Source organism: Lampris incognitus, chromosome 15, assembly GCF_029633865.1.
Source record: "Lampris incognitus isolate fLamInc1 chromosome 15, fLamInc1.hap2, whole genome shotgun sequence".
Lineage (NCBI taxonomy): Eukaryota > Metazoa > Chordata > Actinopteri > Lampriformes > Lampridae > Lampris > Lampris incognitus.
In genome coordinates this window covers 12,088,224-12,102,203 of record NC_079225.1, presented here as the reverse complement: position 1 = coordinate 12,102,203, position 13,980 = coordinate 12,088,224, and the positions used below count along the sequence as shown (strand labels likewise).

The following is a 13,980-nucleotide window of genomic DNA, read 5'->3' as shown; positions in this document are numbered from 1 at the left end:
TGTAAAATGTTAAAAAATCATTTAAAAGTAGATTTTTACTATTACATAATGACGAAAAATCTGGAAAGTGTTTGCAGTGTGGTGTTATAAAGATGTGCTTTGCTGTGTTGTGGATGATGAGCTGATCTTTGGCAGTGTACTGAGAAGATTTAGATTCCATGAATCTTCTGTTAAACAGGATAAAAACCACGTTGGTTTTTATCCTGTTTATTATTGTTTTGTAACATTTTTTTTGTGGAATTTTCCCCGTTTCCCCCCATTTGTACCCGCCCAATTACCCCACTCCTCCAAGCCGTCCCGGTCGCTGCTCCACCCCCTCTGTTGATCCGGGGAGAGCTGCAGACTACCACATGCCTCCTCCAATACATGTGGAGTCGCCAGCCGCTTCTTTTCACCTGACAGTGAGGAGTTTCACCAGGGGGACGTAGCGCGTGGGAAGAACACGCTATTCACCTCAGTTTCCCCTCCCACCTGAACAGGCGCCCCGACCGACCAGAGGAGGCGCAGTGCAGCAACCAGGACACATAACCACATCCGGCTTCCCACCCACAGACATGGCCAATTGTGTCTGTAGGGACGTCCGACCAAGCCGGAGGTAACACGGGGATTCGAACCGTCGAGCCTCTGCCTCTCCCTCTTTCTCTCTCGCTCCTGAACACAGAGGCCACCAAGTGAAGATGACACACATCTGAGGCATGAGAGCAGACAGTCACTAACCAAACGGCAAGAAAAGGGTAAATAAGGGGAGATGGGAGGGAGAAATAAGAAAAGGATGTTAAATGGGAAGAATGATATCTTGAAAATGAAATGGTAATATCATGACAGAAGAGGAGGGCAGAGATTTAAAAAAAAAAAGAGAAAGTGTCTAGGAGAAAGAAAAATTAGGCTTGCGCTGGAAGTGAGAGTCTTGTCTTTCATTCTGCCCTGAGCCATCCTATGTGGCGGAGTTGGCATGTCAAGAATATAAATTCAGCTTGGTCCTTTCATGTGGTTCATATCAGCTAAGAACGGGAACAGCAGAAGAAGAAGAAAACGACGAAAACAAAAGAAAAAACAAAAGTATGTGACTAGGAGAAAGGAGAGATAAAGAGAAGGAATAACCTTTAATCCACATCCTCCATCAGTCGCCGTGTGTGTGTGTCTCAGGAGGTGGTGTTTAATTCTCCATCATTCATTAGTTTTCTAGCCCTCTGGGTACAACTCCGGCGGCTCTGTGTTCCCCGTCTGTCGCTGTCGTAATTGTGTTCATGGATACGCTCTGCTTATGGCACACCGAGGTGACACGTACACGCACGACGGCGGGGTGGGGGTGGGGGGGGGTAAATAATAAAATCCATAACAGGCCCTTCTTTTGCCCTGTCATTTCTCTGGGCTGCATCATTGCAGGTAGCCGCGGCGCCGGCGTGTAAAAGCGATTAGGGCAGACGACAGAAGGGACGGCGGCCATGGGCGGGGTGGCCTAGATCAATCACCATCTGTCAGGTACAACTGGTGGAAATGTCTACGTTGTGCCTGTGTGTCCTCACCCCACCCCTCCCTCGCTCGACCCCAGCCAGCTCCCTCGCTCCACCCCAGCCAGCCAGCCTCTCTGACTTTGCTCCGGGGCTGCCGGCCCTCTCCGATGTAAAAACACTTTCTCTAGGTCTTCACTACTGCTGCGATGCCCCGTCACAGCCGGGGCAGCATCCCAGACTCTTTATGTCTTTCTATCTTCTGTGCTGTTCTGCCGGCAGCCTTTTACCTTCCATCCATCATCATCGGCACTGGTTTATCCACGTCCAAGTTTTGTCTTCATTTGATGGCTGGGAGAGCTGCTGCTGGATTGGCTAGGAGAGCTTGGTCTGCTGCGTCCTGTGGGCACAGGGACCACGACCTTGCTCGGAGCTGCGCCCGACGAGGAAACACCGAGGGCAGTCTGACAGGACGTGGAAGCAGGGCAGGCTAAGCTAACTGCTAGCCCATGCAGACCAGCAGTTCCCCTAACACCGAGGGCGGTATGGTGGCGGCCTCGCCTAGCCTCGACTGTGTTTTTAGTGTCGTCGTGTGGAGTGCAGGGAGGTGTGTCGAAGGTGTCTGGCTTGGAGAGCTGGTGTTGGATCAGCTGAGGGAGCCCGGTCTGCTGCGTACTGTGGGCCCAAGGACCACTGGTCCACGGCCCTGACCGGAGCTGTGCCCAAAGAGGAAATACCGAGGGCGGTCTGACGGGACACCGAAGCAGGGCCGGCTAAGCTAACTGCTAGCCCATGCAGACCAGCAGTTCCGACAGTCATCCTGGCTGGCATTTCGTTCTCCTGGACAGTGATTTTTTTTGTTGTTTAGATATATATGTGTTAGTGTGGATATAGTATGCGTTAGTTTGGATATATGTGTTAGTTTGGATATATGTGTTAGTTTGGATATATGTGTTAGTTTGGATATATGTGCTAGTTTGGATATACAGCGCATCCGGGAAGTATTCACACCCCTTCACTTTCCCCACATTTTGTTACGTTACAGCCTTATTCCAAAATGGATTAAATTCCTTTTCTTTCTCATCAATCTACACACAATACCCCATAATGACAAAGCGAAAAAGGTTTTGTAGAAATTTTTGCAAATGTATTAAAAATAAAAAACTGAAATATTGCATGTACATAAGTATTCACACCCTTTACTCAGTACTTGGTTGAAGCACCCTTGGCAGCAATTACAGCCTCAAGTCCTCTTGGGTATGAAGCTACAAGCTTGGCACACCTATATTTGGGGTATTTCTCCCATTCTTCTCTACAGATCCTCTCGAGCTCTGTAAGGTTAGATGGGGAGCGTCGCTGCACAGCTATTTTCAGGTCTTTACAGAGGTGTTCAATGGGGTTCAAGTCTGGGCTCTGGCTGGGCCACTCAAGGACATTCACAGACTTGTCCCGAAGCCACTCCTTCGTTGTCTTGGCTGTGTGCTTAGGGTTGTTGTCTTGTTGAAAGATAAACCTTCGCCCCAGTCTGAGGTCCTGAGCGCTCTGGAGCAGGTTTACATCAAGGATCTCTCTGTACTTTGCTCCATTCATCTTCCCTCAATCCTGACTAGTCTCCCAGTTCCTGCCGCTGAAAAACATCCCCACAGCATGATGCTGCCACCACCATGCTTCACTGTAGGGATGGTATTAGCAAGGTGATGAGAGGTGCCTGGTTACCTCCAGACGTGACGTTTGGCATTCAGGCCAAAGAGTTCAATCTTGGTTTCATCAGACCAGAGAATCTTGTTTCTCATGGTCTGAGAGTCCTTTAGGTACTTTCTGGCAAACTCCAAGCGGGCTGTCATGTGCCTTTTACTGAGCAGAGGCTTCCGTCTGCCCACTCTACCATAAAGGCCTGATTGGTGGAGTGCTGCAGAGATGGTTGTCCTTCTGGAAGGTTCTCCCATCTCCACAGAGGAATGCTGGAGCGCTGTCCGAGTGACCATCGGATTCTTGGTCACCTCCCTGACCAAGGCCCTTCTCCCCCGATTGCTCAGTTTGGCTGGGCGGCCAGCTCTAGGAAGAGTCCTGGTGGATCCAAACTTCTTCCATTTACAAATGATGGAGACCACTGTGCTCTTCGGGACCTTCAAAGCTGTAGAAATTTTTTTGTACCCTTCCCCAGATCTGTGCCTCGATACAATCCTGTCTCGGAGGTCCACAGACAATTCCTTTGACATCATGGCTTGGTTTCTGCTCTGACATGCACTGTCAACAGTGGGACCTTATACAGACAGGTGTGTGCCTTTCCAAATCATGTCCGATCAATTGAATTTACTACAGGTGGACTCCAATCAAGATGTAGAAACATCTCAAGGATGATCAGTGGAAACAGGATGAATCTGAGTTCAATTTTGAGTGTCATAGCAAAGGGTGTACATGCAATATTTCAGTTTTTTATTTTTAATAAATTTGCAAAAATTTCTACAAAACCTTTTTCACTATTTCATTATGGGGTATTGTGTGTATTGTGTGCACATTGATGAGAAAAAAAGGAATTTAATCAATTTTGGAATAAGGCTTAAACATAACAAAATGTGGGGAAAGTGAAGGGGTGTGAATACTTTCTGGATGCACTGTATGTTAGTTTAGATATATGTGTTAGTTTGTATATGTGTGTTAGTTTGTATATATGTGTTAGTGTGGATATATGTGTTAGTGTGGATATATGTCTTAGTTTGTATATATGTCTTAGTTTGTATATATGTGTTAGTGTGGATATATGTGTTAGTGTGGATATATGTGTTAGTTTAGATATATGTGTTAGTTTGGATATATGTGAAGGCCACAGGGGAAAAACGATCACAGTCACTTTTTTGTTTTTTGAGAAAATCAATTTTAATGATCCAAAACGCTCTCACAGACTTCACATAAAATTATGGTTTGATTTTATATCTTTTTTGGGGGGGGATCTGGTCATGTGATCTGACCAGGACCTCGCCAGCGACACTGTGATCGTTTTTCCTTTGTACACATTGGACATTGGTCGTTCTTTCATTATACATGTTTTTAAAAAGTGTGTCTAACTCAGGACTTTGATCGTTTTAGGTGTTCATAATTTGTGGGAAGAAACGACGGCCCTTGGGGAGCAGGTTAAGGGCAACAACTTTTAAAAGTCAAAATTGTGACTGATTGTTTTTCCCCTGTGGCCTTCTTGTAGTTCGTGGATGTGTGTTGTTGTCGTTGTGTTGCACTGCTGTGGACTGGGGGAAACCATGTGTCGTTTCTTTTCATGTGTGCAAGTGCATGAAATGAAACGACAAATAAAGTGTTTCTGATTTCTGATTTACTGCAGTAACATCCAGCACTGATGTTGACCCAGGCTGCGTCTGTATGCTGAAGTGCCTGTCAAACTGTGCGTTTTACTCCCACTCAGGTGCACGCTTGCTCACACACACACATTCTTTTTTTTGTGTGGAATTTTTCCCCCTTTTTCTCTCCAATTGCACCCAGCCAATTACCCCACTCTTCCGAGCCATCCCAGTCACTGCTCCACCCCCTCTGCCGATCCGGGGAGGGCTGCAGACTACCAGATGCCTCCCATACATGTGGAGTCGCCAGCCGCTTCTTTTCACCTGACAGTGAGGAGTTTCACCAGGGGGATGCAGCGTGTGGGAGGTTCACGCTATTCCCCCCAGTTCCCCCTCCTCCCTGAACAGTCGCCCCGACCGACCAGAGGAGGCGCTGGTGTAGCGACTAGGACACACACCCACATCTGGCTTCCCAACCGCAGACACGGCCAACTGTGTCTGTAGGGACGCCCGACCAAGCCGGAGGTAACGCGGGGATTCGAACCCGGATCCCCGTGGTGGTAGGCAACGGAATAGACCGCCATGCCACCTGGACGCACACACACACACACACACACACACACACATTTTCTCACCCTCCGCCTCCGTACGGTTTCTTACCTGTGACAACACTGGGAATTTTAGTCATGAAACTCTTGACCGTTCTAATAGGCACGCCCTCTGTTTCATCCTGGATGCGTGACACAATGTCCTCTATCTGCAGCAGAGAGAGAGAGAGAGAGGCGGGGGGTGGGGGGGTGTAGAGGGACCGAGAGGGATGCAGGAAAAAATAAACTAATCAATTGCGAGCATTTGCACTTTCCAATCAGAGTGAGTCATACCACAGATATAGCTGAATTATGTATTTCATGAACTATGAGGGCTACAAACTACATTTGGACACTAGCGTGAATGTGCACCCCCCCGTCCAACAGCTTGATACGAGAGCAAAAAGTAAATGTTTGCCGTCGGATGCATTCATTGGATAGATGCATCAATTAGTGGAGACACACAGACATGCATATGTCCAAAGCCCATTAAACCCACCACAAGGACGCTAATGAAACACGCTGCGCCCTCTACGGTGAGGTAATCAGTACAGACCGCACTCCGGTGCCTTTTCCCCCGCCCGCTCTTATCCACCCTCCTCACAGACACCTTTTTTTTCTCTCCCTCTTTTCTTTTTTTCCTTCGCTCCAAAAGCGTGGGGAGAGAGAGAGGGAGCTCGGTCGCTTTGGAGACAGCTTTCGCACAAGTACCACACAACTAGGCTATATATAAACCCCCAATCAAACCCCGAGCACCGCGCCGAAAGAGGAAGAGGTAGTCAGCGCCGGAGAGATGGCGGGGGGGGGGGGGCAAAGTTGGCCACATATGTCCAACACCTGGCTACCTAAAGCGATCACATTAGAGAAAGACACACACACACACACACACACACACACACACACACACACACACACACACACACACACACACTCCCTGTCCGGCTCTGAACAGACATGGGAAGACAACATTTTCAGCCTCAACAGGGTTACGGGGCACACCGCAAATCATTCATGCGGCACCATGGCACGCCGTGTCATAAACAACGTTCTGACCCTGTCAGCCTGCAGAGTTTGTTTAAAATGCAGGGCAGCCAGTCGCGTGTCAAAGCATTTAACGCAAATCCAGAATACTACCAACCTTTATAAACTGTAATCCAGAACACTACCAACCTTTATAAACTGTAATCCAGAATACTACCAACCCTCATAAACTGTAATCCAGAATACTACCAACCTCCATAAACTGTAATCCAGAACACTACCAACCTTTATAAACTGTAATCCAGAATACTACCAACCCTCATAAACTGTAATACAGAATACTACCAATCTTCATAAACCATAATCCAGAACACTACCAACCTTTATAAACTGTAATCCAGAATACTACCAACCTTCATAAACTATAATCCAGAACACTACCAACCTTCATAAACTGTAATCCAGAATACTACCAACCTCCATAAACTGTAATCCAGAACACTACCAACCTTCATAAACTGTAATCCAGAATACTACCAACCTTTATAAACTGTAATCCAGAATACTACCAACCTTTATAAACTGTAATCCAGAATACTACCAACCTTCATAAACTGTAATCCAGAATACTACCAACCCTTATAAACTGTAATCCAGAATACTACCAACCTTCATAAACCGTAATCCAGAACACTACCAACCTTTATAAACTGTAATCCAGAATACTACCAACCTTCATAAACTGTAATCCAGAATACTACCAACCTTTATAAACTGTAATCCAGAATACTACCAACCTCCATAAACCGTAATCCAGAATACTACCAACCTTTATAAACTGCAATCCAGAATACTACCAACCTTTATAAACTGCAATCCAGAATACTACCAACCTTCATAAACTGTAATCCAGAATACTACCAACCTTTACAAACTGTAATCCAGAATACTACCAACCTTCATAAACTGTAATCCAGAACACTACCAACCTTCATAAACTGTAATCCAGAACACTACCAACCTTCATAAACCGTGATCCAGAATACTACCAACCTTTATAAACTGTAATCCAGAATACTACCAACCTTCATAAACTGTAATCCAGAATACTACCAACCTTCATAAACTGTAATCCAGAACACTACCAACCTTTACAAACTGTAATCCAGAACACTACCAACCTTCATAAACTGTAATCCAGAATACTACCAACCTTTATAAACTGTAATCCAGAACACTACCAACCTTTATAAACTGTAATCCAGAATACTACCAACCTTCATAAACCATAATCCAGAATACTACCAACCTTTATAAACTGTAATCCAGAATACTACCAACCTTTATAAACTGTAATCCAGAACACTACCAACCTTTATAAACTGTAATCCAGAATACTACCAACCTTCATAAAATGTAAATCTCCTGAAATAAAATCAGGCTGCTGTACACGATCGACACACATTTACACAAAAATTCCTCATGAAAACATTGTGTAAATTAGGTTAAATATTCAAATTAATGGGGCGTCCAGGTAGCGTCATGGTCTATTCCATTGCCTACCAACACAGGGATCGCCCTATTCGAATCCCATTCCATGTTACCTCCGGCTTGGCCATGTCTGCAGGTGGGAAGCCAGATGTGGGTAAGTGTCCTGGTCGCTGCACTAGTGCCTCCTCTGTTCGGTCAGGGTGCCTGTTCGGGGGGGAGGGGGAACTGGGGGAATAGTGTGATCCTCCCACGTGCTACATCCCCCTGGCGAAACTCCTCACTGTCAGGTGAAAAGAAGTGGCTGGCGACTCCACATGTATTGGAGGAGGCATGTGGTAGCCTGCAACCCCCCTTGGGTCGGCAGCAGGGGGTGGAGCAGCGACCGGGACGGCTCGGAAGAGTGGGGTAATTGGCTGGATACAATTGGGGAGAAAACAAATATTCATATTAATATAATGCTGAGTGGATTTTTTCTCTCCACAGATGGTTGATTCATCCCATAATTTTTAGTGGTACCATCCAACCTTAGCCATATTGACCAATAGGAACAGCTCTCCTCACCATAGCCGGGAATTCCACCAAATGATTTTCTTGGTGTTGGTGGGGTGAATAATGTTGGGGAGTGCTAGTCTGAATAAAGCATGGGGCAAGTCGACTAAGAGCAAATTCTAATTTACATCAACGCCTTAAGGAGCCGTTTCAAAGTGATGAAGGGTTAACGCCCGAATCCACACACCCTGCAGCAACCCAGCCAAGCCCCCCCCCCGCCCCCCCGTTATTATCCAACGTGAACAAATCTACAACATTTTGGGTATTCAACCCTTCACCCCCCCACTTTTGCTCTGGCAGCTGTCAGAATGTCTATTACTCACCTCCCTCACCCACAGGAGCAACAGAAGCTTTTCTGTCTGCTTCCTGCAAGTAACAGGGGGGCATGTGGATACAATGTATCATCAGTGCAGCGGTAAACTGCTAACGAGGCCATTAGCTGCAGCAGTCTGTGATGACCCCCTCCCCTTGTCACTAACAACAGTCACACCTGCCAGCTACTTAATTCACATAGTGTCTTGTAATAACCAGCAATGACTACAATAGTTGTCAAACCCGATGTAAAGTAACTGCTGCAAATGCCAAAATAACTTTGGCCGCATGCCCCCCCCCCCCCCCCTCAGGGAGGAATAAAGTATTCTGATTCTGTTGCAGTTCGATGCCCAACGTTTAACACCGGCTCTGCCTCACAAGTCCACTTGATTTAAGAAGTTTAAAGAGTAACTAAACCCATTTTAGTGAGTTTTCTGACATCACCAGGTTAAAAACCATGTGGCATGCATCCGGGTAGCGTGGCGGTCTATTCCGTTCCCTACCAACACGGGGATCGCTGGTTCGAATCCCCGTGTTACCTCCGGCTTGATCGGGCGTCCCTAGAGACACAATTGGCCGTGTCTGCGGGTGAGAAGCCGGATGTGGGTATGTGCCCTCGTCGCTGCACTAGCGCCTCCTCTAGTACGTCGGGGTACCTGTTCAGGGGGGAGGGGGAACTGGGGGGGAATAGCGTGAACCTCCCCACGCGCTACGTCCCCCTGGGGAAATTCCTTACTGTCAGGCGAAAAGAAGCAGCTGGCGACTCCACATGTATCGGAGGAGGCATGTGGTAGTCTGCAGCCCTCCCCGGATCAGCAGAGGGGGTGGAGCAGCGACCGGGATGGCTCAGAAGAGTGGGGTAATTGGCCAGATACAATTGGGGAGAAAAAAAACCCATGTAGCATAGTGACATAAACACAGCTGCAGATGACAACATTAATAACGGATGATTGATTTCGGTGTTGCCAAAGAAGCAGCACTGACAGCACTACTGATCAATGTTAGTGCTGGCTCTGTCTGTCTGTAAATGCCGGTTCTTTGGCAGCACCTCAGTGCCATGCTCGGGACGGTCTAAGAGGTGCTGAAGATGCCAGACACCTTGTCAGGCCTGAGGTGGAGCACATCCTGATGTTGCTGGCCGGGAACAAGCCAACAACCAGCAAAGTAAAGATAGGGTTTAGGATCAACAATCAGCCTCTCATCCACTAAGCCCCACCACTATCCAGCCACCGTTAACCGGAGACCTGGTCTGGAATGTATTTCAGCCTCGTCCCTGGCTGGTGGACAGATGTGAGCAGCCGGTGGGAGGTGAGCTTCACAGCTTATGGGCGATGATCCCCTCAGACATGACACATGACGGCTGGTCCTCCGGGCACAGACTCTGCAGAGGCCAACACGTCCTCCCTCTCTCATCTGACCAGGTTAAAGGGTGCCAAGAGTGAGTATCGTACCATTGCTACACTCCCATTACTACACTCGCTTTACATTGTTTTCAAGGTGTTAAAAGGGATTTTAAGTTTTTGAATGTAAAAAGGGTGAAAAATATACATTTTCAGATAATCTTTTGCAACGTAGCTCTTGCTCGTCGAAGAGTAAAGGGGATGAATACGACTTGCGGACACAAGCTGCTGTAGATTGCAGTGGACTTGCTGCATGCTATCAATGGGCAATCATGGCTTGATTTTTCCAAATATTCTCAACACGAGAACGACCTGGATTTCACTGCTATAAAAATACCGCCGGTTTTTAAACTCTATATTCTGTCAATATAACTGTCAAGCTGTCAAGATCGGTTTGGAGACAGAGCAAGAGAGGCGAGACTGAGATGGCTTGGACATGTGTGGAGGAGAGATGCTGGGTATACTGGGAGAAGGATGCTGAATATGGAGCTGCCAGGGAAGAGGAGAAGAGGAAGGCCAAAGAGGAGGTTTATAGATGTGGTGAGGGAGGACATGCAGGTGGCTGGTGTGACAGAGGAAGATGCAGAGGACAGGAAGAGATGGAAATGGATGATCCGCTGTGGCGCCCCCTAACGGGAGCAGCCGAAAGTAGTAGTAGTAGATTCTGTCAAGATAAATACCCAACTGAGATATTAATGCGTAGCATATGTTAGCATGTCTGTTAAATCTGACATCATAATAGGCATGGCACAGTATATTTTTGTTACTGTATATCACAATATTATTTTCTACAATAAATAGCTGCTCAGTTATCCTATCTACTTACTTGCTGTCATTACTGACTCACACTGGTGTAAAGCTGCAGTGAGATTTGCAAACATACGTCCTTTTTGATACATCCTATTTCTAGCATATGTAAGACAACGTCTAATCTACAAATTCTCATGCCCCACGAAAACCTACACGATCCATCAAATTTCTCATTTTCACCACAGCAGCCAAATGCAGAAGAATAACGCCGTTAACGGGAAGTTTAAAGTGAAGTTCCTCCGGGGTGTCAGGGTAGTGTAGCGGTCGATTACGTTGCCTACCAACACGAGGATCGGCGGTTCGAATCCCCATGTTACCTCCGGCTTGGTCGGGTGTCCCTACAGACACAACTGGCCGTGTCTGCGGGTGGGAAGCCGGATGTGGTTATGTGTCCTGGTCGCTGCACTAGTGCCTCCTCTGGTCGGTCGGGGGGTGCCTGTTTGGGGGGGGGATAGTGTGATCGTCCCCCTGGTGAAACTCCTCACTGTCAGGTGAAAAGAAGCGGCTGGCGACAGCACGTGAATCGGAGGAGGCAAGTGGTAGTCTGCAGCCCTCCCCGGATCGGCAGAGGGGGTGGAGCAGCGACCAGGACGGCTCAGAAGAGTGGGGTAATTGGTCGGATACAATTGGGGAGCAAAATGGGGGGAAAAAAACATTCATGTAGGTGCCTGCACATTGTTTTTAATGACAATAAATTAAATTGAATTGAATTCATGTTCATATATATATTTATTTTTTTTTTACATATATTTTTATATTCATATGTGTCACTTATTTTATATTGTATTTTAAGCCTGTGCAGCACATTGGTTCAACTGTGGTTGTTTTAAATGTGCTATATAAATAAACTTGACTTGACTTCATGACAGGTGTCATGTCATGGTTATGACGGTGTCATGTCAGTCTTATGCAAACCCCTTCAACTAAACTGCTACCAAACAAGGATCTTCTGAATTGTCGCTACGAGAGCAGCAACCTGTCCAGCATGTTGTCCACCAGCCATTATCCAAGCCGCTTACCCTAATTGGGGTCACAGGGATGCTGAAGCCTATCCCAGCAGTCATTGGGCGGCAGGTGGGGGGGAGACACCATGGATAGGCCGCCAGTCCATCACAGGGCCCACACACACACACACACCCAGAGTTCGAACCCAGGACCCTCTTGCTGTGAGGCGACCGCGCTAACCACTGCACCACCGTGCCGCCCCATCCGGCATGTTGTCCTTAATCTTATCCACCCTTTTACAGGCACACCTCTTTCACCTTTGCAGGCCAGCGAAGGAGAACAGCATCAAAGCAAGAAACTATTTTACCCAGGGGGAGCTGGTCCAAACAAAGTCAGTACCGGCATATTTGCTCAGTCACACAACCACACGGTAAGTGGTCACAATGACTAACAGCTGCAACAAGACGACATTCACGCAAAAACACGGTGTGAATGAGAAGCCAACAAAAGCAACTAAAAAACAATATTTATACTTTGAATTCCTGACCCTCGACGCCGGTTCTAGGACTTTCTTGGCAGGAAGAAAAATCAATTGGAGATGAGACAAAGAGGGCAATCTCTCTGGCGGTGATGAAGCGGTTATACCTCCTGCAGGGAGGGAAAATGTCAGTGACGGCACTGAGGTGCAGGGTTGTCTGCCGGGGAGATACTGGGGAAACAATTTGTGAGAAAAATAGTAGAAACGACCTCCCCTCAACCGTAGAGCTGTGAGTCTTCCTCACACTGGCAGTTACACACCGGCAGATCGATGGCGGTCTGGCTGAAGGCCAGATGGAAAATGAGCAGAAGGATGACTGACATTTCGCCAGTGGATTCGGGGATGGGATATTTGATCCGTTTATGTGATGAAAACAACGGCTGCGATGAGACATTTAGCTGTCTCGCTGAACAGATTGAGCTTTTGTGATGGAAACCCAAGTACGGTCTTGATCGGATCGAATACCACGCGTTGTCATTTTTAAACTGGATCCATCCATCCTTCCTTTAACCCTACAACGGTTCTACATATATATTGCGGGCCCACAACAGCGCGAGCAGAAAACGATTTCCATGCAGCCCCCTGACTCAAAGCAGCGTACACGCTCCGGGGCCAAGATGATTTCAAATCTGGATGACTTTGTCATGTTATCCTATATACTCTCCCTAAATCTAATTTATTAACTGGTAATGAGATTTCATATATCTCCGAGACCGAGCTCAAGAGATTATGATGCTGCTCGCCGTATTGATTCGCCTGGGTTTCAAGGGAGTTGGAGAAATTTGAGCAGAGTCGTTGTGAGACTACACAGCTGTGCACAAGCCAGACTGGCAGGGCGGCACGGTGGCACAGTGGTTAGCGCGGTCGCCTCACAGCAAGAAGGTCCTGGGTTCGAGCCCCGGGCAGGTCCAACCTTGAGGGTCGTCCTCGGTGTGGAGTTTGCATGTTCTCCCCATGTCTGTGTGGGTTTCCTCCGGGGGGCTCCGGTTTCCTCCCACAGTCCAAAGACATGTAGGTCAGGTGAATCAGCCGTACTAAATTGCCCCTAGGTGTGAATGTGTGTGTGTGTGCAGGCCTGTGATGGCCTGACAGCCTGTCCCGGGTGCCTCCCTGCCTGCTGCCCAATGGCTGCTGGGATAGGCTCCAGCATCCCTGCGACCCCGAGAGCAGGACAAGCGGTTTGGATGATGGACGGATGGATAATTGCGAGTCTGTTCACCGTTTTTGGGCTGCACCCGGAGTGAGTTCAGCATATCTGACTGCCTTCGGTATCTTCGGGGACCCTTCACAATCACGCGGATTAGAGCACGTTCCTCTGCGCATAAAGTGGCACTTCCACACTGACAAGCAACACTTAGACAGTCGACTTGACAACAAAAGGAAAGGGAGACGGCAGCTCACATCACAGAACTCTTTTCTGCTTTGATAGCTGCTTCCCTTTTACAGCCGGCTGCGTGACGATAAGTCAGACGTTCAAGTGCTTAGAAGGGTGTGTGAGCCTGGAAATGATGACCATTTTTAACCACAAAATCTTTCATATTGTTATTTTTTGGGGCGAAAATCTGGTTTACTTACTCCATGAACTAAACGGGGGATGTGTGTCTTTCAGTATAAGTTTATTCTGTG

General features: G+C 47.4%; 1 protein-coding gene across 1 annotated transcript in view; it reads right to left on the bottom strand.

Annotated features, from left to right (window-relative positions):
- LOC130125550 (regulator of G-protein signaling 6-like) overlaps positions 1-13,980 on the bottom strand; it is a 186,334-nt gene that overhangs the window by 66,035 nt on the left and 106,319 nt on the right. The window contains exon 2 of the mRNA XM_056295135.1: positions 5,402-5,498. Coding sequence (XP_056151110.1) covers positions 5,402-5,498 — 97 coding nt within the window. The remainder of the gene's footprint in view (positions 1-5,401; positions 5,499-13,980) is intronic.